Below are 26538 nucleotides of genomic sequence, written 5' to 3' on the forward strand. Positions count from 1 at the left end.
CCCCTTCGCGCTTCCTGCCCGTGTCCCCGCGTCGTCCTTAACGCGCGGGGAGGGGTTCCCTGGGCTGGGCAGGCGCTCATAGGCTGGAGTGCCTTGTGGGCCGGGCTGGCTTTAGCTCTGCCTTCGGGGAGCCAGCCTGGATGCTTGAAGCGGAGCGCCGGGGCCGGCCGGGCGGTGCCGGGCTGCGGGGCGGATCCTGCGGGCGGTTCCTCCGGGCTGCGGGGCCGTCGCCGCTTCGTTTGGGGAAAGGCTTCGCCGGTTGTGAGAGCGCCATGGGGCACCCGTTTGCACGGGGGCAAGAGGTTGGTAGAGAAAGACCGGGAGTTGCGGGTTGTTTTTTGGCGGAGCGGGTGGGTTCCTGGCGGGGGGAGGTGGATGCGCGCTCCGGGCTGACCCGGCGGGGAAGGAGGGGAGGGGAAGCCTGGTTTTGGGACGGTTCGGAGGAGAAAAAGGCAGAGCCTTAAAGGCAGGGCGGTTGTTTTCAAGTAAATGCCTTGCTCGGACTCTGTGCTGGGGCTGGGCGGCGAACTTTGCCGGCGGGAGGTGGAAGCTCCTGTCAGCCCAGCAGCACATACTTGGGATGGCGTACTCGGTGTGCGTGTGTGGGTCGGATCCAGCGAGGCTGATAAGCCTTACATCGGGCTGGAATCAACCTGGGGGGTGTTGGTGAGGGTGTGTCTGGGTCGGGGCTGTGGTAGCTTTACATCTGCTGCAAGCCTCGGTGCTCCTCAGGTGTGCTGGGGTGGGATCTCCGAGGCTGGTGACACAGGTCCTTCCTCGCCACCACGCTGTGGGACACGGGTGAAGCCTGAGAGTTTCCCAACACACTGGCTGCCAGCACGCCTTGTGCTGAGCGGTTGGCTCAGGTCCTGGCTGTGAAAGCCTTTTCTGCCTGTTGCTGGTGTTCTTTATTTGGCATGATGCTCGCACTTGGTATAGGAGGCTGCTCTTTGGAAATTTTCAACCCTAAAATGTCTTTGGAGCCGGCCGGAGCCATAATTCGAGCCGGCACAGATCCACTGACTTTAGGAGCACCTTATCTGCATCGTCAGGGCCAATATGGGCTCCCTGTACAGGGCAGAACAATATCTATTACGTGTCCAAGTCTATGTGGTCTCTACATCCCTCCTTTAGGTAAATCTGAGGCTGGAGTCATTAGAGCTATGTGGCTGTTTGGGGGGCGGATGGAGATGGTTTAATTGTGTGGACAAAGCTCTACTGGTTTGATGTTCTGTTGAAGATCACAAGTAATGGGGTCTCATGGCCCGGCTGGTGTGCCCATGGCTGCTGGGACAAACACTCTCTGTCTGCGAGCAGCGCTGTGTTTCGTAGCTGCCTGTGTTTGCAGCTCAGGGAGTGGGAGCCCTGCTTCGAGTGTCTTTAATTGCTCAAGAATTCATGTTTTCTTTCCTGTGCTGTCTCTGGCATTTGGTTGTCTGAGCTCGTGCCAGAGGCATGCAGGTAACTGGGGAACTTAATCTGTGGCCACCCCTTCTCATGATGCTCAGGGGAGCGTTAGCCCTGTGGCTTGAATCTCACGGTCAAATCCTGGACGGCTTTGCCAGAAGTTTAATCCCTTGGGTGCTGAGGTCCCCTTCCTTTTTGGCTTGTCCTTGGGCTGCACTGTATGTACTGTGAATGTGCAGAAAATCCCTTCCCTTCAGGGTGTTACCCTGTGATGCTGAGCGCTGCCTGAGGATGCTGGGATCCTTGATTCCTGCTCAGCATCGCACTGAGCACTGATGTTGGATGGCAGCCACCAGCCTCCTTTGTGCACTTGTGTGTAGGTGAACAGGGCCCTTCCTTCTGTCCTGCTCCGAGGTAGCACCAAACCTGTAAAGTCTGGGGTTTTTGCAATGAGAAGGTGTGCCTGGCCTTCCACAGAGCTGGGGGTGCAACAAGTGGGAGACATGCAGTTCCTGTGCTACCATGATGTCCCCCTCACCTGTCTTCATGCAGGGTTTAGCTGTCTGGGGGATAAGCAGCAGTGCTGCCCTCCCCACCAGTGAGGGGACCAGCCCCAGGGCTTAGCCAGAGCTTCCTGGGACAGGGGGACAAAGTTTATCAAAACATGCTGGTGAAAACCCCAGATGACACTGGAAAGGCCTATTACAATTTACAGAGATTTCTCTAAGCTGTAGTTTAGCCAGTCAAACGGAAGTTTATTGAGAGGTACATCTGTTTGTTTTGGTTTGGCTTTGTTTTGGCCAAGATTTAACATTCCTGCTTACAGAATTTTGAAGGGTCTCACTTAAATACCCATTTGCACACTTCATGTTGTCCGGATACGTCACATCCTCCTTCTCAGGATTATTTAGTACTGAGGTCTTGCTGAAAAGACTTAATGATGTGACTTCTCCTGGGACAGGACCCCACGATGCTCAGTTTATTGTGAGAGGCTGTTGCTGCCAGGTGTCTCCTGAGCTCTTGCAGCTGAGTAAGAGTTTGCTGGGATGAAAACCGCAGTTTCTTTAAGCAGCTGAAGGTGTCGTTTCACATGGGCATAAATGAACTCGCAAGCATTACGTAGGTAGGTAATCTTTGCTGGTGAAATCCTCCTTTCACAGAGCAGGCTGAAATCCCAGGCCTCACCTGGAAGTTTTTACCACGTTTCTTAACAGTAGCGAAGTGTAAAGGCTTGTGCCAACTTGACGTCGATATCCCCTGTAATTTATGATGTGCTCTTTAGACTGTGTCAGCAGTGAAGGAGGGATCTGGTGTTTACCGTGGGATCGAGCAGTGATTTGAGAGCTCTTCCTTAAAAAAAACCCACCAAAACCACGCAGAGAAGTACAGTTGTGTCTCCTCTAGCTGTTAGTTACGGGCTGAACTTGGGGTCGTACAGTTATTCCCTCTCTGGTGATAGATCTAAAATGAGCAAGCAAATCTTTCTGGGAAAGCAGCGTTTGGGGAATGCACTTAGCTACCCTGTGTTGCCATAAGTTTTATTCCCTGGAAATGAAATCATAAAGCAGATACCGGTTATTAATGTTCACACAGGCTTCTAGATTCATCTTCTACTTCTACCTAAGGAACACGCCAAAGGAGAAAGTCTCTGAAGCCCCAGAGTGCTGCAGCAAGCCGTGGTGCTCTGTTGTGAGAAGCATCCTTCTGCTGCCTTTGTTGCAAACAGGTGGTTCCTTAATGTCACATCGGAAGAGCTGTTTTGTTGCAAGTCATTCAAAATAATAACAACAATAGAAGTTTGAGTGGGAAGGAGCATTGGCCCCAAATCTGTGAACAGTGGAGCTGGGGAAGGAATTTGATTTTTCTTCTGGGTGTTGAGTAAGCACCTTGCCTTAGCAGAGAAGGGTGAGAGCGGACATTTCAAGCCTTTTCCTCCTATTGTCTGGCTGATAATTGACGTGTGTTTAACTTGCTCTCACATGCCCTGTACCCTGGAAAGTCTTCTGCGAGGATCAGGATTAGTTTGGCCATGGCCATGTGTCTGATGGGAGTTGTGGTTGGGTTCTTTTTCTTTTTCTTTCCCTTCCCAAAACTTGGGTCAGCCTTTTTTTTAACTCTTTTTTTTTTTTTTTTTTTTTCTGCCATAAATAAGGGGGTTATTTTTCAGTCCTTACTCAGGAGGTGCTTGCTATGCTTTCTCTGCCCTCCAAGATGTGGGATGTGTGAGCAGCTGGCACGCAGCCTGGCTTCTTTGCAGCCGGCTGTGCAGGGCCAGACCTCACTCAGCCCTGCTGAGCTGATATGTTTATGGTATCAGTTTAATTTTCTTGTTTATATAAATCTGTATATATATCTGCACAATTTTTAACAGCTATTTAGCCAGGTGGCTCTGCCCTGCCACTCAATTTTAAGGACTCGTGAACATCTGCCAGAAGTCTGTACCAGCTCCATGTGTGCAGACACCTGTGAGAGCAGGGGGTGATGGAGAGGTTGGGGGGCGAGGGGGGTGGGGGGAAAAAAGCCTCTGCTTGCCAACTTTTGTGTCCAAAATATTTGTCTGGGTGCTTCCCCACCTGCTCGGCACAGGCTGTTCGGGGTGGCAGGAGGCAGCCGTGGTCCTTGGGGCAGGGAGTGCACCCTTAGCTTGGCTCCCAGGAGTGAAGCCCATGGATTTGCAGATCATGAATTGTACATGTAGATGCTCTGTGTCTTCAGGATTCAGAGGGGTTTTTTCTGTGCAATAATAGTGGAAAGTGTTTATTTGCTGGGGTCGGCATCGCGTGCCACCGCCGCTGCCCGCAGCGCTCCGCGCATCCCTCGCTCCTGGTGCCCACGCGCTGCGATGGCATTTAGTGCTTTCTCCATCCGTACGGCAGATAAACACCATCAAACACAGGGCTTTACGTAATGGAGCGGGGCTGGTGTCTGTCAGACAGCTCGCCCGCGCTGGGGTGCCACGTCCCCCGGGCGCCCATCTGCTGGCGTGGGGAGAAGCTGTCTGGTGCCTGCTGCTTCCAAGCTGGGGAGCTGGGACCCCAGAAGGAGCTGGGACACGCCAGGCATGTTCCCCGCGTGCCCCGGGCACGTGCTGCCGCCTCGGTGGGGAGGGGAGGAAGCCACACACGCTGTCAGGGAGGCGAGTTTCGCCTCTGAGAGTGAAAACTTGTGATTTTTAGAACAGCTCCATCTCACATGAGTTGAAATAGATGCCAGCAAGGGAAAACTTGCTAGAAAGGGGTCGGAGAGTGGGACCGAGCGAGTGCCAGAAAGGAGCATGGTGTGCGGGGTGGCAATGCAGAGTGTGATCGGGGCTAACTGCCAAAAAGAGATGTGGGACTTTATCAAGATAATCACCTCGAGATGCAATCTTATCGGGCTAATGTGCTTGCTTTGTTGCCAAGAAAACACGTCCGAGAGTGGGGCCGGGTGAATGAACCCGGCAGCGTTTCCTTGGCGTGCGCCTGCCTGTCTGTGCGGAGTCGGTGCTCACGCCAGCTGCGGCCACGTTGCGCCTCTCTGCTCTTGGGTTGTTCGTGTTCTTGCAACCATTTTCCCTTAAAACTTCCCCTTTGCACTCTGGGGATGCGGTGCTGACCACACTGAGCTCCAGCAAATAAAACTCTGCTTCAGAAAACGCCGGTTTTGCATTTGTTGTCTCAGCATCATAACATTGTCTCTTCTGGCCCCATCCCCTTTTTCGGGCAGAGAAGGCACAGATAGAAGAAGAAACAGTCCTCTAGACTAAGGAGGTGACTAAGCAGGGAGAAAAGCAGTCATAAAACAAGCAGCATGGATAGCGCTGAGGTGGGCATTCTGCTGAAGAGAAAGAGCATCTGTCCATTGCCCACCATGGGTACTCTGGTGAGGGGAGTGTGGGAAGCCTCTGAGAGAGGGGTGCAGAGTGGAGAGCTGTAGAGGATGGAAAACCTCATCCCTGTCTGTAGATTTACTCGAAAAAGAGTTGTTTTCCCTAGGTGTGGAGACCTGTCCGGGCTGTACTGACAGCAGCAAATATTCAGAATATTCATGGGCAGAAGAATAATAATGAAACTGTAATTCCCTTGGTTGTGTTCCTCAGGTCAGAGGGGCTGGTTCCTGTCCCAGGTGTTTGTCTCTGCCAGCAGGATAAGCACACAGCATGTGTGCATCGTCAGCAAGGGCTGCTTCTTCGGCCAAGGAACACAAACCCACTGAGAAAGACCTGGTGCTCTCCTGGCTCCTTCAGAGCTGGCATGGGGGGATCTTGGCACTGTTCCCCAGCTCTGGGGGCTGTTTACAGCCCCCTCCCCACGGCCAGGGAAGGTGCTCCGGGCACAGAGGGACTGCTCTTCTCCAGGCTGAGCATCCCAGCGCGGGGACAAAAGGCAGTATCAGGCGGACAATGTCACACAGAGCAGCACTCTGACAGGCTCGGTCCCAGCCAGTGCAAGCGGGTGATTCACAGCTGGGTGGGATTTCTGGGTGTCTTGCCCTGCGGGATCTCGCTCCACGGCTCCTTTCCCACCAGGCAGGGTCTGGCAGTGGGGCAGCCTGGGGCTCCTCTCTGCTGCGCCGTTGGCACATCACCAACCTGCTTCCCAGAAACTTCTCCCTTTTTACCAGCTGGACTCGTGGGAGGATGTATTTAATCAAAGCCCTCGTTTCTTGTTCTCCCCCACCCCCAGTCTTTATTTCCCCACCCAGGTCACAGCCCCCTCGTGCGTACACATGGTTATGCACATCAGTGCTCCGATCAGGGGCACCTCGTGGTTAGGGTGGCTCTTGTCTGCAGCCTCCAGGGATCCCTGGGGTAAAAGCAAACCAGCAAGAGTAATTAGCTGCATGCTTTCACCACTTTGAGTACCCTGGGGTGCTGTGGCCGTGGCAGAACATCCTCACTGTGGCCAAAGGCAGCCTTGAGGCTTTGGTTTTTTCTTTAATTAAAAAAAAAAAGTGAAAGTTTTCTCTCTATTCCTTATCAAACCTTGAATGTGACACACATGAGGTAACACAGGCCCAAAATATCCCCTTGTTTTTTCTCTTTTAATTCAAGTAAAATGCAGTTAGACGATGCAGTTGGCTTTTCTGGGTGAAGAACGTGATTCTCCCTTATTTGGTGTTTTCTTAGGTGCTGTGAGAAGCATCCATGGGCACTGGGATCTCCTCGGGAGCCTAGTTGTCCTCTCTCCCTCACAGCTGAAGGGCTGGTGGAACAACTTGGAGAGCAGGCAGCGCATTGTGTAGTCGTTTCAGAGAGCAATGCTTTCTTTCTCATTCCTCTCTTTCTAAATATCTATTTCTGTATCCCCGTGAGATGTTCTCAAGTGTATTTTTCCATGACAGAGGTTTCCTGCAAATCGATTTTTGGGTTGGTAGGTTTTTTTTTCCCTTTCCTTCCCTCCAAGGGTCCCGCCCAGCGTTGAGGCTTACCAAGAAAGAATAGGCGATGACTCACGGTAGATTTTGGGTGGATTTGAAATTTCTGCGGTTAGACCTGATCCCACGGAGCTTTGGCAGCAGTTATGGCAAACATGGAGTTTTCTTCACTGAGAGAAAGAACTGGTGGGATGGGAATTGCTGTCTGAGCCCGGTCAGGGTTGGTTTGTTGGGTTTTAATCCCCTCCCAAAGCTGTTTCCTTTTATTTCTCTTCCAAACACCTTTTCTGTACACGGATAAGACTGTCTGCAGACACTACTTTGAGTAGTGCTGCTCCAGAAGGTCATGGCAGTTGAGGGGAAAACCCAGTATTTAATTTTTAGCTCATTATGTGCAGCTTCCTGTCTTGAGCGGAGGTCTGGAGGATCAAGCTTGTAACCTTCATGCTCTGATTTCTTCTAGGAACACATGGAAAACACCATGTGGTATTTTCATTTCACAAAACAAGAAAGAGCTGCAGGGTATCTCTGGCATGTCCAGATACCCACCTTGCTTTGTAGGGTGCTGGGAGTCTGGGGGTGTGGGTAGCAGGGAGGAATGGAGGCGGCTGAAGCTTGATTTGAGTTCAGATAGGAGCATCACCTTTCATCCCCCACCATCAGCACACCTCTGTGCTTGCTTGATGGAGGCTTTTTTTTTTGTTTTACCCCTTTGAGAGAGAATGATTTAAAAAAAAAAAGGCATCTGTTTTGTTCTAAGGAAGCTGTCAGTATTGTCAGTGTGTGTAAATGAGCTGTTTTGTGTGAGTTTGCGGGTGTTTGGTTGTATTTAAGCAAGGAACATAGGGGAGCTGTTCTGTGCCTGCAAGTTACTTCTTTATAACGAGCACTTTTTGCTTTGGGTTTGCCTGGGCGTGATGGTAGTTTGGCAGGTACCAGGGTGACTTGTGAAACTAGAACTGAACTTCTGTGATTGTTTGCTCATCCTTACTTCCTGTAATGAATCAAATGCTTCAAGGCGTAGGAAAACCAACATTTCAGTAACTCCAGTACCTGGTGTCCTTGAGGGCTGGTTTTATCCCACATGGAGATCCTATGGAAGGGTCTCCGGGCGGGGGGGTGGGAGCGGATTCCTAAAGCCACCAAGAGCCCTCCATAGAGTCTTGCGGACATCACCTGTACCCCCTGAGCTCACAGAATCACAGCATGGTAGCAGTTGGAAGAGACCTCCAGAGATCATGGGGTCCAACCCCCCTCACCTCTGTCTTGCTGTTAACTCTGGGACTCCCCCACGTCAGCATGTGCAATGGCAGCAAAGAGGCAACAAAACCGAGTGGTGCTCAACCAGTAGCAGCTGCCCTTGGGGATGGGGGTGCCCTAGGAGATTAGCCTGTGCCTTGGACCCCCTCCCTGGGCAGGAGGAAGCTGGACTGGTGTACTGCTTGCAGAGGAGCACTCAGTGCGCTGCGCTATGATGCTGCCTTCCTGCTCCATCGTGGCCTCCTGCTCACACCAAGGGCTTGCTTGTTTGTTTTGCTTTCAAAATTATTGCATTAAAAACACCCACAGCTTATTGTTTTATTAAAGCAGTAAGCTAGCAGTAAAAGTCCCTGGTCTAATCTGCTACTCCCTGTTGCCGTGACACTCGCAGAAATCTGTCGTTTGAGGAACTCACATAAAGGGTCGACAGAAAGTTAGTGAGGAGGAGGAAAGCAAAGCCATGATCCTGCTTGATGGAAACTTGGCAATAAGCAGCCGGGTCACAGCTGGAGCCAGGCCAGTGACCTCCTGCCTTGTACCTGCGCACTCTGCCTTGGGATAGAGCAGGCTTTAAACCCTGGGTTTAGCTTGGCTGGTGGGAGCTATGTGAAGATCTGGAAGTGTTTGTGTTGATCTAATGCTGCTGTGGGACGGGCTGCCTTCCAGGGACCCCACTCAGCTCTGGGCCACTGAAATTCCCTGCGGAAACACGGCTTGGCAGGTGGCGGTCACTGGAGCAGACGTGGCACCGTACCAGAATAGCACCGAGTGATGTATAGCACATCAGTCGCCTAGACATCTATACGTTGAGATCATGAAAGTATGTCCTGTATTTCTATGACATGTGCAGCTATGTTTAGGAGCAGCAACAATGCTTTCCATCCCAGGGGTAATGCCATGGTCCTTGTCTCCTCCACTCCAGGAGGAGATGCTCTCTCTGAGAGTCCTTTGCATTACACTTTTGGCCTGGCAAGCTTCTCACTTTTAGGCTGGTATACAAAGCTTTTACACCTGAGCTCTGAGTGCCTGTTTCCAGCCCCTCATTTCCCTCAGCTTGCGACCCCCTTGCCGTGCTCTTGTGCGGGGTTTGGGGATGCGGAGGTGGTGCTGATACCCAAAGTGGTTAGAAGCCCGTCCCCTCACCCTCTGGCAGTAGATAACGGGGTGCTGGAGGCTTTGGGCATCCCCTGTCCTGGCTTTCAGGAGCATTACACTCAGTGCCCTTTGGGGTGCAGAGTGTGTACCATGACTTCATCACAGTGTGGAGGGTTGGTGGTGATCCAGGTGTGGAGCACCAGTGGATGCATGGCATGAGGTCCAGCTGCTGTGCTGAAACACTCCGGTCTGTGCCTGAGGAACGCAAAACACAGTGATGTGGAGGGCCGGTATTAATCACTGATAAACACCTAATGATTGGCTTCCCTCGAGCAGGCTGCGCTTCCTGTGACAGTGCAGGGAGTGGGGAGCTGTGTTTGGGGTGTGTCAATGGGCAGCGGGGAGTGGGAGCCCCATACTGGGCTGAGCCAGAGCATCCCGCATGTCGGTGTGAGGTCAGCAGCCACTGCTCCTCTGTGGATGTTTGTTTTATTGTTCTGTAAAGCAAGTAAAATGAGTCCTTGGGAAGCGCCTGACGCTGGGGCTGGTCCTTGGGCAAAACGGAGCACGGGGGTTTCTGACACCAGCACTGGGTTAGTCACCACATAACAACTGCGCTGCCCGCTGTGGTGACCAGTGCCTACCTCATCGTTTCCCTTGACCTGCCTGCTTTTTGTGTTGCCTTTTTTTCCCTAGCTGTGGGATGGCTGCTGTGGCAGCAAGGGGCTCTGCCCCAGTTCAGGTGTGGGACTTCCACAGATGTACCTGGTATTTCCCAGTAATCCTTGTCTCGGACCATCTCCTCCCCTGCAGCAAACAGGCTGTGTGGATCCCCGTGGCTCAGCTTTTCCCGGTGGCTCAGCAGTAAGGCTCACGTTGAAGGGACTGTGGAAATCAATAAAGCAGACCCAGGGAGCTGTGCTGCAGTCGTTAAAGTGGGAAGCACTAATTGGCATCTGCTTTTAGAGGTTTTGCTATTAGATGTGAGAGCTTTGTGAGAATAATTGGTTTGGAAAGGGTTTTAAAATATTTTGATTTTATCAAGATTGGCCAAAGATAAGGTTAAGTCAGGGTCGTGTCTGAACATGTTTACTGTTGATTTGGATTCGTACTTTGGTTCTTTTCCAGCTCCAGATCTTCCCAGGGTGGACTCAACACTCTGGTCCTTATTCAGGGCTCATTTGGTGTGTCTTAAAAAATAAACCCTGATCCTCTTGTGCTGCCCCTGCCGTATGAGCATCCAGAAGGGCAGACTTCACGTCTCCATGTGCCAATCTGGCCCCTGGCTCCTCTGCCTGAATGGTTGCCACGTCATACTGAACTGCAGAGCAGGGTTAAGTCATTGCTCAGCATTTTTGAACACCCTCCCCTGTCTCTTTAAATTCATACTTAGGGAATGTGATGTGCTCCCTGTGATCTACAGACCCCTTGGACTCTGATCAGCGTGAGAGAGTATACTGACAAATAAAATCAGTGCAGGTCTCTCTTGCTCAGTACGAGTTTGTGGCTTTCCTGGGATGGAAAAAGAAAATATAAAGCCACTCTTTGCAGGTGTTGCTGGGCACCCTGAGCCTGGGGAATGTCTCCTGGCTGCTCGGTGGAGGTCTGATGCCTGCCAAGGACTGCGGAAGGAAGGTGTGCCAGGCTGTATGTCTGGGGCTGGTGACAAGCCTGGCTTCTCTGGGCAGATGCAAATCATTCCTCAAAAGGGGCTCTTGTCAGCTGAGGGTATTTCTCCATGAACAACTGGTCCAGAGCTAATTTTAGGTTTAAAATTTGAGGAATTGGGGAAATATTTACGTGGAAAAGCTTCATCACCATCGGGCAGGCCAAACATCTGATGAGGGCATCGCGCGTAGGATTTCCTTGGCATCTTGTCTGGGCTCCTAGTGTCGGTATGGCATCCAGGCTCCTGGCAGCAGCAGGAGACAGGAAATTCATGGCTCATCTTTTGGGCCTTGGTTTGGGTTGTTTGAGGTTTTTTTTCCTTTTAATAAGCCTATCTTATTGCCTTGTGTTAGCCTGAGCCTGTCTGTTTTTTCCTCTGTGAAGTCAGGGAGGCTTGCGTGGCTCCCACCACCAGCACTGCCGGCGGGACAAACCCAAGTATGGGAACAGAGGTCGCTTGTCACAGCCCTTGCCAAAAGGTCACTGTGCTGGGGGGGAGATGTCGTGAGAACTGGGATGAGGATAGTTTTCAGGGATTAGAGTGTTTCTCGCTCTGGGGATGGGAGTTGGTGTAGAGCAGCAAACCCTGGGAGGTGTTAGCAGGAAATGCCTGGGTTTACTGGATGTATTTTCTCTTCCTTCATCCCCTTCGTTCCCAAATGAAAGCTTTATTGGTTTCATAGCTCTGTGAGGTGCTTGTCAACATCGTACCCTTGTTCAGGAGCAGTGATTATCTGAGCTTGTTGCAGATCTGCTGCGACGTGTCAGAATAAACTTGGGCTGGCCAAATCTATGGTAGTTGGTGCTGTTATCACCTGCATTCATTTTCCCATCAGGGCTTGAATGTCTCCAAAACACCAAACTGTTCATGAATATTTACTAAAATACGCAGTTCCTGCCTTTAAAGCAAAGCCATTCTTTTCCAGTCGGGCACACCCGGTGGCAAGGTGCTGTTCCTGTAGCAATGGCTGACATTGTCCTATGACCTGGGGTTAAAACGTAACCAAAATGGCAAATAACACAAAGAGAAATCAGGCTTGCAAAGCTGCAGGATCGAGGTCAGGCTTTCTAAAACATTCATGGGGACTTGGGGATTAATATATTTGCCTGTAATACTTATAGTTATAGAGGCCTCTGGTTGATTCTTGGTGCAGTCACCAAGTATTTTTTTTTCCCCCCTTTTTCAGTTTTTTTACCATCTCCCTTTTCCCTTGTTTGTTGGCTCTTTTCTTTCCCACTGATTGTTTTTCGTCAGTGTTTCCTCCTTGCTGCTTTGGCCAGGCCCGGTGGGAATGCTGCCTTTCCCCTCTCACTGTGTGGGTTGCTGTGCCAGCTCTCAGCTGCCCAGGCAGCAGGTTTGGGTTCTGGGGGTCTTTGGAGGATGGGGGGGGGGGGGGGGGATGTTGCTGGGCTGCTGTTCCTCCCACCCTGCCCTGGGAAGGTCAGTGAGGGCAGCCTGACCTTGCAAACCCTGACCCTCAGGACAGTCTCTTGGACAGTCCCCTGCCTTTGCCATCAGATGGGGGTTTTCTCCCTGATCTCTTTGAAACCTGGCCATCCCGCTCACATGGTAACTGTGGCCCTGTTCCCTCAGGTCCCTCCTCTCAGGCCTGATGCTGAGTTCCCACCGGCGAAGAGCTTTAGGTCCGACTCTTCCCATCTCCTGCACCCTGCCTTCCTTCCCAGCATGCTGGCAGCAGCCCTCTTGGTGCTTCTCAGCACAGTTTTGCCTTTGCTCAGGTTGCTAGTTCCTGACCCCCTGAACCCCCCCAGTCCTTTTTTGTCTGTTTTTTTCCCCTTTCTTTCCCCCTCACCCCCCTTTAACAAGCCACTACCTGTTTTCTATCCTGGGTGGCAACAGCCAAATACTGAGACAGAGCACTGGTTTCTAACAAGTTTCATCATACCATCTCCACCCTTCTGCAGCCTGCCCGTATCGTTGGAGCTCTCTGTGTCCTTCACATAACTGCAGCCTGCAAAGCTGACGATACCAGCCAGTTTTACAAGCCAGGGCTGCCTTGCTGCAGCCCTTCCTGAGTCCCGGAGAGCCGTGCTTGGCACGTGTTCACACCGCGCTGTTGCAGATTAACCCGGACACATTCCTCAGCTTCCCTCTGGGAATGCAGAGTCCACGTGGTGAGCTCTGGCCAAGAGGTTAAATAGCTCTGACCGAGCAGGACCGTATAAAGCAATTTGCAGAAGCTTTTATCTGGATGTGGTTTGTCCTTGTCTTTCCAGCTGACCCCCAGGCTGCCCTCCCTGTGCCGGGCTGGGTTCGATGATGCCTGGGTCAGTGGGGCTCCACAGGCGAGTCATGTTTTGTGCCTCGAGCTCATAATCTGGCTCTAATCTGGGCAAGGGGAATCGTGCTGCTGGGACTGGCTTGGGTCCAACTGCATTTGGACACTGCCCTGTCCTGGGATTTGTCCATGCTAGCTGTGGAAACAGCTTTAGTTTCCACAGAATAGATAAATTCCTGAGTTCTGCAGCCCGTCTGTGGTCCTTAGCAAATAATCATGGCACACACTGGTTAATTGTTTATCCATTAACCGACTGGGTGAGTTAATCTGACAAACGGAGCCCGGCTGTACCCGGCACGGCAGGGAGGGGAGGAGGAGGAGGAGGAGGAGGAGGAGGAGGGAGGATGCACATCCTTTCCATGTTGGCTCCGGTCCTCGTGCTCTTCCTCCAGCCCTGTCGATGTGGTATTTGTCTGCTGGTTTCCTTCAAGTGTAATTGCTGGCACAGCATGTACAGTGTGTGTTTGGACTTGTCTTCTCCTTGACCATGCAAACCTCTGCTTTTGAAAAGTGCATTAATTTTCCACAAAGTGAGAGCATCTCTTCAGGCTAAATAAAATAAATACCCAAACTGTGCTTTGTTTCCAGCTGGGGGTACAGACAGAAGAAATACAAAGCAAGATGCTGCTTTATATCCTCTACTCTTGCAGCTAAAGATGACCAAAGAAATTCTTTGTGTGGATGGGGCAGGCAGGAAATAAAAGAGGATTTTAGGAACCACCTGCATTGGTGCAGAGTGGGGCAACGCTGCTGCCTGGTATGGGGCAGCTCCTTGCTCTCCCCTGCCACCCCCAGGGTTGTTCCAGAAAGCCTGAGAGCACAGGCTCCTTCTCAGGAATGCTGTTTGTTTCTTTATTCATGCCTGCTTCCTAGGGAGAAAAAACAACACTTGAAGCCTGTGTCTAATTGCCCTCCCTGGCAGCCAAGGTACCTGGGGGTATCATAAATGTCTAGGTTTGCATGTGAGTTATTTGGATGGTGACATACTCCCGTCTGGTCCTAATGCCTTTGGTGTGGTGGTGGCATTCCCAGCCACCGATGGAAGGTGGCAGAGCCAACAAGGCCCTGGAAGCCCTCACTTCCACACAATCCTACATGTGCTTGGGTACAAGAGAAGAGACTGACCCAGTTTTTTCCTTAATCTGAGTGCAAATGGATTTTTTTTTTTTTTTTTTAATCCTGAAGTCAAGTGATTTTAACATGGTTTGGGGCTTACGTGGCATCAGCCTTATGTGGTAATAAAAATCCTGTACTTGTTTCAAGGGGGAATGATAATAAAGAACATTCTTTCAAAAGCAGCTAAACACACGAATTATTAAAATGCTAAATTATTTCCCAATTACAGCATATCCAGCTCTTTCTATGGAGCTCGCTCAGGGATAATTGCTCAGTGTTCCTTGCAGAATTTAACAGCAGAAAGTTGTGCTTTTTTCTCTCTCTCTTTTTTTTTGGTTTTTTTTTTTTGTTTGTTTGTTTTGTTTTGTTTAAAAACTCATTCTTTCACACAGTATAAGAGCTTCCGTGGCCCTAAATGGCTGTCCTTGTATTGGCTCCTGGAAAACGTTGCTGGTCTGTCCGTGTTTTTTCAGCGTAGCTGTGGAGCTGTGATGTTTATTGCAAAGCAGAGCAAAGATTGAAGAGACTTTATAACATATAGATGCCCAGGAGCTGGAGCTTGGCTGTGTGCAGGGACCAGCAGCTGGGTCTGCAGCTCTGTGGGCAGTTGCAGAGCCAGGAGGAGAGGGAGGAGGAGGAAGGAAGAAGGTTTGCAAATACAAGCGCTGAAAGTTCGGGTTGGTGTTAGTGGACATACCTCACATCTTGAATGTGGGCTTATTTTAGTTATTTATTTTAAAATTTTTATCCTTCCTTCCCTGTTTCTGCCCTGACTCAGGCTTGTGGTGTGGGTGGGGATGGAAGTGGGAAGCGTTGTAGTCATCAGTACCCAAACATCTCCAACTGCCACTGCCCAGTTGCCCAGAGCAGGCAGCAGCCTTCCCCATGCTGGCTTCCTGCTGTAGCCTGTTGCGAAGGGATGGTGGGACGGTCCCCTGTGGCCCCAGGTGCTGTGTAAGGGGTGCAAATTCCCTGTGGGGGATTGTTGGATGGATAAGGATGAGCTGCAGGATCCACCCATGTTGCTTCCAGGCTTTCTGTGGGTGTTGGGGTGCCCCTGCTCTGCTCCATGGACGGGAGCCCTCATGGCTGTGACTCTTGATCCTGCTGAGAGGATGGAGCCGTGGGAGAGTGTGAGGTGTGCAGATACCACAGGCGATTGTGTAAGGTGCTTAGAAACAGAGGAAACCTTAATAATGCCAGGAGCTGGTATCGCTAGTTCAATCAAAGGAAGAACGCTCAACAAAAACACCTATTGATTTTCCTGAGTGAGCTTTTCCTCTGTGCAACCTGGCCTGGGAATTAAGTCAAGGATTTGGCCAGACATAGCGTGGTTTGTGCTTTTTCGGGTCCATCGTTGTTATGAGGGAGCCAGCTGAGGTGACCAGGTGAGCGGATGCAGAAGCTTCCCTGGCTTTCCCTTTGGAATGGGTGTGTGAAGGTTCTCCTGAGCAACAATCAATCCCCTGTGGGTTTTTGTAGCCAGGAAGTGAAATATTATTGATTTTTTTTTTTCTTTTTTTCCATTTTAAAGTGCAAACAGAGTGTGCAAGTCCCACAGTCACTGGTGTCGGGGGTGGTTTTCTCCTGTAGCCTGAAGCTGCCTTTGCTTTCCTGCTGTTCTCACCACTCTGGGCAGTGGTTTGGTGTAGCTGCAGGGCTGGGTGATTGCTCTGGGTGTGTAGGGTGGTAGTTGGGATAAAAGGAGGGCAGAGGGGGCCACGCGGTGCTGGAGGTACCCTTCAGCCCTGCTGTGCTTGGGTGTCATGGGTAGGGTGATGACAACCCTGCTCCTTCCTTCTCCTCAGCCCCCCGTGGCTCCGGCACGGGGGTCCTTGAGATGTCGCTGAGAGATGAAAGCCATGCAGCTACATTGACGCTGAAGAAAATCGCTGCAGACATGAGCAACATCATTGAGAGCCTGGACACCAGGGAGCTCCACTTCGAGGGGGAGGAGGTTGACGCGGAGGTGCTAAATGACCCAAAAGGTGCCGGTGAGTTCATCCCCTTAGTTTTTCACCCCTGAATTTAATAGCTGATAGATAATCTGTTGAAAAATAAGGTACAACCTCAGTGGTTTTACCAAGCCCAACCTTTCACCCTGTTTTAGGACAAGGAGGCTTATTACTCTTAGCACTTGAGCTCTTTAAGTCAGTCCCTTCTGTGAAAGCTTCTCTTTAAGCTGTCTTAAATAAAACCCAGTATATTTTAGTGGAATTATAGAATCACAAGGTTGGAAAAGACCTTTAAGATCATCGAGTCCAACCATTCCTGTCTTATGCTAAACCATATCCCTCGGTGGCTCATCTACCTGTCTGTTAAACACATCCAGGAAACGTGACTGAACCACCACCATGGTGGTTCCAGGCTCAAACAATGCATTGTAGCAGCTATAATGAGTTGCTCCTCTGTTAAAGTATTGCAAGTTGATGGTAACAAGGCTGTTGAGCTAACAGGGTTTGTGGTCCTTGCAGTGTGCATTCCCTTCTCTGCCATCTATCACACCCGCGGGTTCAAAGAGCCGGGCACGCAGACGTACCTCACGGGATGTCCTGTTCGAGTGCGTGTGTTGGAAGTTGAACGCTTTACTTCCACAAAGAAGGTCAGAACTTCCAGAAATTTCATTTAATTTCCGTGGAACTGTCATAAAATACTGCTGGTGGGTTACTTTTGCACATGCTTGTTCTTGGGCTGAGGAAGAAGAGGTTTTCTGTCTGTTCATAAAACCTAACAAAGGAGAACAAGAAATCGTGAGACAGAATGCTCCTCAAGTAAAATCAAATGAGGGCTCTTTAGATGGAAATCTAACTTCTTTCAAAGCTTTAGCCCTTGTGGTGGTGTTCTCCTGCGTAGGTACCGAGCCCCAATGTTTACACCATTGAACTGACCCACGGAGAGTTCACATGGCACGTGAAAAGGAAGTTCAAGCACTTCCAGGAGTTTCACAGGGAGCTGCTGAGATACAAAGCCTTTGTGCGCATCCCTATCCCTACCAGGAGGTGAGTGTGCAGCCCTGCAGATGGGGTGGGCTTTGGGAAGACGTCATCATCTTTTCTAATAGCATATTGGTTTGGCTTCACCAATTCTGTTCACTCTGCTAGGCGGAGGAGAGGGCAGAAGAATTTAGTCTCTATAAACATTTAGCTGCTATAATGAAAATATTTAATCTCTACCTGTTAGCAGCTATAACCTTGGCGGTGCAAGCATCTTTCTGCTAACCCAGAAAGTGCATTGGGTCCCAGGACATCAGTTTTTGAGCTGAATTTGCCTTGAACCTGGGGAAGGGTTATGCTAATGTTAACCAAAACCATTGGTGCTCTGCAGCTTTTTGCTGGCAGGGGCTGGATGTGTGAGGTGTGGGGGTTCCCATCATGGGTGGTCAGCCCTGGGCACTTAGGCACTCAGCACCCTAATCTAGTGAATGCGTACTATGTAGTTAAGTAGCTATTTCTTAATGTTTATACCAAAACAGTTCTTTACCTCAAGCCTACATAACATACCACACCACATGGTGTGGGTCAGCAAGAGCATCCTGGTGTGGGAAGAGGTTATAGGAAAAGGTGAAATTACAGGAGGGGGTAAGGGCTGGGGGAACATAATGCTCTGGAAAGAGGGTTTAGGCTCCCTTCTGTTAAAAGGGTAAAAGGAGACCCTGAAAAATCAGACTCTCATGTTTGCATTGTATTTTTGTTCCTGAGCCAGTTGGAGCATACTGACTTCTTCTAAACGAATCCACGCTTCCTGGGTGTTTTGCTTTCCTGCCCACCCAGCTCTCAGTTTTTAAGAGTTTAGATGGGAAAAACAAAAGCATCGCAGACGGGTGGTTATGTATGGAGGCATGCACACCCAGCACTTAGATTTGACATCAGGGCTTGGGTTGTTTTTCCTTCCAGTCACACGGTGAGAAGACAATCCATCAAAAGGGGAGAACCGAGGCAGATGCCGAGTCTACCACACACCTCTGAGAGCACAGTGCGGGAAGAGCACTTCTCAAGCAGGAGGGTAAGCTGGAGGGATGCTCTGGGGATGAGCAGGGCTTCTGAGCTGCAGAGATGCTAGGCAGGTTGCTTGCACACTATCAAAGCTCTTGTTTTATTACTGTTAAAGTCTTTTGCTTAACAAACTCAGGCTTTGAAAAAGTCCGGGGTTCATACTGTGGTTTTTCTCTGTGGTTGAGGCAGACGGTGATGCCTGGAGTGGCGGTTCCCCTCCTCCCACCTGCTCTGATTTAAAGATAGAAGAAGCTGTTCTCAGGGTCAAGTTGCGTGATGGAGGCAGCCCCGCAGCCATCAAAATCTGAGAGATTTCAGTCCTGTCCCCCCTCCCGAAAGAGGAGATGACAGTCAGACTCTTGATGCTGAAGTGGGTAATTTTAGCCGAGGGACACGTGTTCTGTGTAACTTCATCAGATGTTAACAGATGGGCCCTTCTATGAAGAGGGTGGATGTCTTCCTACCTCTTCATTGCAGCTTTTGCTGTTTGCAAAAAGAAAATCAAACTCAACCAACCACCCCAAAAAACCCCAAAAGAAACAACAAAAACCATCAACCCTCTGTGTTCGCTCACCCTGTGCTTATCGTTCTTACCCTTGAAGTCTCGAGTCTCACAGGGTCACGTCTCACGGCTGTGCAGTGCAGATAACCCGCCCTGCTGTGCACGGCTTCCCCGCTGTGCGGGAAGTTTCAGGAGAGACATGTTGGTTTAAAAGAAGAAGAAAAATGTTTTGTAGATCCATTTTTTCCACCCTCCTTGGTTTCCTGGTAGGAATCCCGCAGCTTTCACCAGTGGGATGCATTTCTTTCTCCTGTAAATGGCTCCTTCTCTTCCCCCCACACCCCACCATCTTCCTGTCTGGGGGGCCCAGGCTCTCCAGCCACTGGTGGCATGGCCACTGCCCTCCCTGTGGCTGTGCTCACTATGCTCTTCACCTCATGAACCCACCCTTTTGGTTGCATCTGAGGCTGCATTTTCTCATGGAGCCAATTCGTGTGGGTCAGAAACAGCAGGAGCTGATTTGGGTATTTAAAATTGTTCTGAAACTTGGGTTCTGTCAAGGAAGTCGACCTCTAAAATGACAGTGCCAAGCAACAGGCCTGCTGATGGCAAGTACAAACACAGATCTGTGAACAGCAAACAGCCTGCGATCGAACTGTTTATGCTGCTGAGCTATAATCTTGAGCAGCTAATAATGAGCAGTGAGCAGATAATCATGTATTTATCCACTCAAGCTGGGAAGCGTGTCTGATGTCTTGATTGCTACCTAATGCCAGACAGTTGGATAGCAGTTTTCTTTTTCTTGAGAATTCCTGCAATTTACCTGAAGTTTCAATGTTTTAATTGTAGAAACAGCTGGAAGACTACTTGACAAAGATCCTGAAAATGCCGATGTACAGGAACTACCATGGAACAGTGAGTAGAAATCAGTTTGCTTAAGTAAATGCCTAAAGAATAATCACTTCCCAAATGTTGAATGGAAGAAGACATGCAGCTTACATAAGGAATGTTTTTAGAGATGTTTTGTGAGTGTTTTGCCTTAGCTGATTTTGCCAGCATGGATGTCATATGACTAAAACCAAAGAGAATTGGTGGCTGGCTCTTGGAGGGCCACCATTATAACCCAGTGATAACCTCCTCAAGGCAGGCCAATCTAGAAAGCTGATTGTACGTGTATGATGTGGTGGGTTTCCACCTAATTCTGGGCAGTGCTTAAGATGAGACATTGAAGTTTTAAATACTTAAACAATCAGAGTCCAAGTCACACCCTTTCAGTCTGGGGTGCACGTGTGGCCCTGGGTGCAGGTTTCTCTCAGGTTCCTGTTCTTCAGTGAGTTTGTGTGAGTGATGACCTCTGCAGGTCTTTGGCACTTCCAAGGGGAGATGGCTTATCTCCAGTTGGCTCATATCCCAGGTTGGTATGAACATCTCATTTCCAAATGAGATGTCAAATCCAACTTCAGACCTATTTTAAGCAAAAATATTTCCTTTGAAAGCCATTCTTACGAGTTTCTTCAACAGTCCTCACCTGTCAGCTGCAGCTGTAACATCTCCCTGGGATGGTAATTTATTTTCCCTTTTTTTTTGGCTGCACAATGACTGTGTTACTTCATCTTTTGTATTACCAGCAAACCTTGATGTGTGCATTGAGTAGGCGCAGAGCTTAGTGACATTTCTGAGCAAGAGGTGATAAGTGGGAACACTTGGTTTATGAACAAGGCAAAAATGTAGACTAAACTTAGGGTATCTGCAGCAGCCAGTGCTTCTCTTTGACTTTTGTTGTTGTTCTTTGTTGTTCTTTGGTAGGAATTCTGCGCTTTTGCAGGATTTCAGTGGTATAGAGATGTTGGGCAGCTTGTAGCTGGATGTAATGCCCAAAAGCAGCATGTGTTCCTGTTGCAGAGGTTGGTGTGTCGAGCATCACATGTTACATGGGACAAAGTGCTCCAGGTCTAGAGCACAAGTCTTATGAGGAGCAGCAGAGGGGGAAGTGGAGAAAAGGAGCCTTGCGGAGACTGTCTACAAGTACCTGAAAGGAGATTTTAGCCTGGTGGGTGCTGGTCTCTTCTCCCAAGTAACAAGCGATGAGAAGAAACAGCCTCAGGTTGCACTAGGCAGGGTTTAGGTGTCAGGGAAAATTTCTTGACCAAAAGGGTTGTCAAGTGCTGGAAGAGGCTGCCCAGGGAAGTGGAGGAGCCCCCATCCCTGGAGGTATTTAACAGACGTGAAGATGTGGTGCTTGAGGATGTGGTTTAGTGGCGGACTTGGCAGTGCTGGGTTAACAGTTGGACTTGATGATCTTAAGAGTCTTTTCCAACCTACATAATTCCATGATCCGGTATTGGATGGCGTGCTTTGGGTTCGTCAACATTCTTTGGGTTGCAAACCAAAGAATCCTCTGTGGGGCTGAGAGAGGCTTTGTTAAAGTGCTCCTTTGGGGACAGGCTGAGGAGCTTAAACCCAGAGCTGTGTTAGTCTGCGTGTGGAAAACAGTCATCTTTTGTTCTAAAGGCAAGATTGGGATAACTTGGCAATTTTGATCAGTAGCATATGCAAAGCGGGGGAGAGTTATTTTACAGTGCAAACCCATCTTGTCACTCTAGGCAGGCGTTGCTTTTTTCCCAGATATTTTGGAGGATTTCTTCTCCTGTAAGAACATGGGTGATCTTTGTGACCAGGCTGTGGCTCGAGGCAGGCTGCCGCGGTGGGGGCCGGGTGAGGAGACAAGCGGTCCTGCCGTGCCTGGACAGCTGTGGGGTGCTCCCCTCCTGCAACTGAATTGCCCTTCTGTCCCCAGCCCCCGGAGCCAGATGTCACTTAGCACATAAATTCTCAGTTTATTGTTGACTCTCACTGGATTTGGCCGCAGTGAGACGTTCAGTGAGGACTTTGCTAATGGTGGCAGCGCTGCTAAGTGCAGTGGGTCCCGCAGGCGATGCTGGAAGAAAGCGCGAGAAGAAAAGTGGTTCCTTTAAAAAAAACCCAAACAAAACCACCAGAACAACCCCCACCATTCTCAAACCAGAGACTAAAGTGAACGTTTCTGGCATTTCCCTTGGAACTATGTTTGTCCTTTAGAACAAAATGAGGGCTTTGCTCTTTCTATGGCTGAGAAATCTCTTGCCAGGACACTGACAAATGCTGTGACTGTCTTCAATCTCTGAGCACATTTTGACTCTTGCATGTTCCTCTCATCAAGTCCATGCACTCAAAATCTTAATTTCTTTGCCAAGTCAGACATGGGGTTGGGATGGCAAGCTATGACCTGCTGGCTGTGTGACTTCCAGTCCTTGCAAAGAGCCCACTTGGGTCAGTCACATCTCCTTGGAGATGTTTCTACATCTGACCTGCACAGTTGACTTAATTTACTTTTTTACTTCCTTCATTTCCTATTTGTGATTAGTTTATTATTTGTTGGTGAGAGGATCGTGGTTTTATACACTGCCTCAAGAATGTGCCATGCATTGGGAGAGTTGAGCCTGCACATTGAGCTTGTAGTGGCTTTGCAGACCTGAAGTGGGTCGAGGATCAGGTCTATGGTGACCACATGACATGGCAGCGGTTGTACATCCACTGCCCTGCCTAGGTGATGCTCCTGCAGGCTGCACAGATAGAACCTGCTGAAGCATCATTGTAGATAGATATACCAAGTGTCCCTGGCTTTGAGGAGCCTGGGCTGATAAAATTTGCAGCCTCCTCAGGTGTCCCTTAACTTCTCAGCATCCATTGTAACAGTATTTTGTGTGGAGTTCACAAGTAGCTTGTATTTTGTGGTCAGACTCCAGACTTCATAGCCTTTCACTTAGTCTGGGTTTTTTTTTTTTCCCTTTGGCTGTGTAACTTATGATTAAATCTCATGTCTTCTAGTCCTTTCCAGAGCCTTTTTATACTACTGCTGGGCTGAAGTGCCTCAAGACAATCACGGTTAAAATGAACATTGTGGGAATCTCAGTGTGTTAATTATCTACACTTTTTTTCCTGGGCAATGGAGATTGGGGGAACATAGCCCAAAACCATCTGGGAACAGGGCCATTGGGCTTTTGACTGTATTCAATATAAAAATTCTATTAATTGGACCTTTGTATCTGATTTGGATGAGCTGCAGTAGCTGAAAGATGCCTAAGCAAAATGAACAGTAAGATTTGGTAGAACCAGAGTGCATGTGTCTAACATAGTGAGTGAGTGTAAGAACCTCATCTGAAGTGGAAGCAGCACAACGTAGGAACAGCTCAGATATGTGAGAGGAGCTGCTGTTCCGCCTCTGATATGGCACTTGGATCTGCAGGCCGTTGCAAAGGTCCCCACCCAACTCTTCAGTATTTTTAGTTATAGAACTTGAACTTTAGCATGTTTATTTAATTTATGCTTAGTATAAACCATTTTGTGTGTGTGTTAGAAGTAGCTGGCATCTTCTGCTGAACAGTATTATTCTGAAGAGTGGTGCAATGTGATTTTATTGCTGGCCACAGCTGCTGATCAACTCCTTATGTTTGGTTTTGGGTTGTTGTTTTTTTTTAACCCACTGAATTAAAAGCCAGAGTCGAAAGGAAAACACAGTGTGGAGCTGCTGGATGCCTTCTGCAACACGGATGCTCTGTGAAATTTTCTGCTTACGTAAATCATGCGTGCTCAGCATTGCTGGCACAAGATGGTTTAAACCTGTGGCTTGTTCACCTTGCAGCTGGCTCTCCACCTTCCCTAGCTCATCTTTCCACAGCTGATCGCTCCAGTCTCTGTGGGGTTGGGTTTTTTTTTTGGTGGTGGTTCATTTGTTGGGGTGGGGTTGCTTGCTTTCTTTTCATTGCTACAACAATGTCATTGAAACTGCGTTCTCTAGGCCCCTGTATCATACTTGAAATATTCCGCTCTGAAACCGGAGCGGGATGCCGGCTCCCTGAGGAGGCAGCTGGGCAGTGCAGGAATGCCGATGTGAAGGAGATGAAAGCAGAGCCTGAGCCTCGCTGCTCTGTGCTCTCCTCTCCCTCCTTCTGTCGATGGTGAGCACCTCGGATGGGAGGCACTGTGACAGTAAAAATAGCTAACACAGCAATAATCATCATCATCAATCATTCCATCAGATATTTTTCCACTGCACTGAGGAATTTTCCTTCTAACCAGTGGAATTTGTTTAAGTGGTTTTAGCAAACTGGTGCTCCTAATTGGCAGTGTTTGATCAACGTGCTGGATGGGCTTCTGCTACCATTCTTGCAGTTTCAAAGGCTCCTTGGCTGAAGAGCAGGTTGCTGCACTGCCAGACGATGTGTCTTTATTTTCTTTGCAGTACCAGTCCTGTTTCTGCAAGTAATTTTTCCTCCTGGTTTTTCTTCTTGCTTTTTTTAGGGCAATTATTTCTCTGCATGCAGTGCTCCTCAAGCCACCACCACCTTTCTGCTCGCAGCCAACATTTTCAAAGGGTTTTGACACTGGCCTGCCTTTTTTTGTATGTGCCCAGTGTGAGAGAGCCAGGGTTCAGATTTGTCTGATGGGGAATGCCAGCAGTTTTCTGAAGAAATTAAAAAGGGATCTAGGGCAAAGAACTGGCCTGAGACTTTGCTTGGCACCTCTGATAACAGCTTGCAGGATACACTGGGTTTTCAGATGCTCCTCATCCCACTTGGAGTGTCACTGCTGAAACAGCTGAGACATTCGTAGGTCAGCACTGGTGTTTGTCCAGAATGTGTTGTGAGAGCAGTGATAGCAAGATTGTTAGTGAAAGCATGGAACAACATGTTCCAGCTACTTTCTAAAACCAGGCTAAAATCACCTAAAAATGAGGGCATTAAACTTACTTCTGCTGAAAAGAGGTTACTGCGTGTCCTTGCGCTACTCAGAGGAGAACAACAGGTCTTTTTGTTCTTCATCATCTTTTTGATGTGAGAAGTTTGGGAAGGTCACAGGAGCAGCCGGGCATGAGGTAAAATCCTCAAGGAAGAAGGTTCTTTTGTCGTCCTGCTGCTTCTGTGGGGTACAAATGGTGGTGTTGGGAAGGGAGCCTGGGCTGGCCTCACCATAACTGCAAGATAGAATTTTGCCCCAAATTTACCAAAACTCTTTGTTAGACTTAGTTATCAAAAATACCTATGAGACTTGGGGGGTCCCCCCAGGTAATTGCTGTGCAAAATCAGACTTTACTGATGGGAGCCCTGAGGTTGGTTTGCTGAACAGCCGGTGACAGTGGCCACCTCAGAGGACAGCCCTTCCTGGGGTGCTGGCACCTGAACTGCTGTGGGCGGTGGCTGGGCATGGCCTGAAGCAGGCCCTCAGGCTGTCTCACGTCCTGACTGCGGTCTGGACTGTGGGCTGAGTTCTGGGCTTCGGTCCCAGCAGGCCTTGGTGACAAAGCATGTGGCGAGAGAGAGGTTCCCTCTGGCTTGTTGCCTGGCCAGAGGGGAGAGCAGCTCTTGTCCTCACCCTGCCCTGAGCACCTTCCTACACGTGGGCAGTTTTATGCCATGAGAAATGAAACGGGTGCAGGTGGGCCTCTGCCATGCAAGGCAGCTCCTTCACAGAGCTGCTCCTGCTTGTCCCCATCCCACATGGGATGTCTGGAGGAGACATCGCTCACTGTTCATGAGGCTCAGGCCTAACAACCAGCAGACTGTCAGGAATGTCCCACTGTGCCAAGAAAAGCCTGCCCAGTCAAATTCTCCTGACATCCTATTTTTAGAAGTGAACGTAATCGTGCTGTGCTTTCTCACCGGCTTTGCTTGTCGTTAGGTTCCTCTGCAGTCCCTGCTGAGGAGGGAAGACCCATGAGGAGCAGGTTGCTCAAGTTGGAGATCCGATGTTAAGCCCCAAAGTGCAGCATGTGGGTTTCCCAGCCTGTGCTTTCTGTGGAGCTCAGTTGGGACTGACCCTGGTCCCTGCTGAGTGACAGAGAAGTCAGGGAGAGTGTGCTTCACCTCGCTCTCCTCTTGTTCCTCCATGGCATTGCTGTGTGTTTTTGGCTTCTGGGGCCAGAGAACACAGTGGTGTGTGCAGCATTGATTAGGAATGACTTGCTGTGATGGTTTTGGAGGATGCTCAGGGACTGAGGGGCTGAACCCCCATGTGATGTGTATCTATGGGTAAGAGGCTGGAAGGGAACTGGGCTCTCCCAGGCATGCAGGTGTATGTTTGTTCCCTTCCCAGCCTTTCTGTGAGGCTCACTGGAGGAAGGAGAGGATTCGGGCAGCCTGCCTGAATGTCAAACTTGAGTCCTTGTTTCAGCCGATCCAGAGTGAAGGATACTGGTGGGTCCCTGTGATAACCTTGATCTAGATTTTCTTGGTTGCCTGAAATGTGTTCCCCAAAGACATTTAAAGTAAACCCAACCAACTATTTCTCTTTGTCTTCTTGAAGATGCTTAAGCAGTGGTGCATAACTCCTGCTCAGGATCTTCTGTAGGGTCTGTCTTTATGATGCTTCACTGAAGCAAAGTAGCTTGTGGATTTCAGAGTATGAAAAACGGAGGAATCTTTTTCTCTTTCCCCAGATGGAGTTCATTGGGGTAAGCCAGCTGTCATTCATCCATGACCTGGGACCGAAAGGCATGTAAGTTCTGAGCTGTGTCTTTGGGAGTTACAGTTCACCAGGAATGGGGCTTATAAATAAATAGTGTTCAAATTCATTGTTTTTCTTTCTTGTAAATAACTGACGGGGGAGTCACTTGCCATCTGGATAGAAAAAGTTCCTGATGTTCAGACAGAAATGCTACAACTTTGGGAAACTGTTTTGGGAGCAGGACACTTAGTGAAGACACAGGCTGTGGCTCATGGGTTGGCTCATGGTGTTTCTCCCCTTCCTTCCCTGCAGTGTGTTGACCTGCTTGTTTTCATGCTGTGAAACAAGGTGCCCTGCATTT

General features: G+C 49.5%; 1 protein-coding gene across 1 annotated transcript in view; it reads left to right on the top strand.

Moving 5' to 3' along the window:
• Nucleotides 1-243: 243 nt before the first annotated feature.
• The window catches only part of PLD1 (phospholipase D1), a 60559-nt gene continuing 34264 nt past the window's right edge, over nucleotides 244-26538 (top strand). The window contains exons 1-7 of the mRNA XM_084267653.1: nucleotides 244-302; nucleotides 16010-16189; nucleotides 16658-16803; nucleotides 17055-17200; nucleotides 18095-18203; nucleotides 19545-19610; nucleotides 26170-26228. Coding sequence (XP_084123779.1) covers nucleotides 16042-16189; nucleotides 16658-16803; nucleotides 17055-17200; nucleotides 18095-18203; nucleotides 19545-19610; nucleotides 26170-26228 — 674 coding nt within the window. The 5' untranslated portion in view covers nucleotides 244-302; nucleotides 16010-16041. The remainder of the gene's footprint in view (nucleotides 303-16009; nucleotides 16190-16657; nucleotides 16804-17054; nucleotides 17201-18094; nucleotides 18204-19544; nucleotides 19611-26169; nucleotides 26229-26538) is intronic.

Source organism: Gallinula chloropus (assembly GCF_964237585.1).
Source record: "Gallinula chloropus genome assembly, chromosome: 8".
Classification (NCBI taxonomy): domain Eukaryota; kingdom Metazoa; phylum Chordata; class Aves; order Gruiformes; family Rallidae; genus Gallinula; species Gallinula chloropus.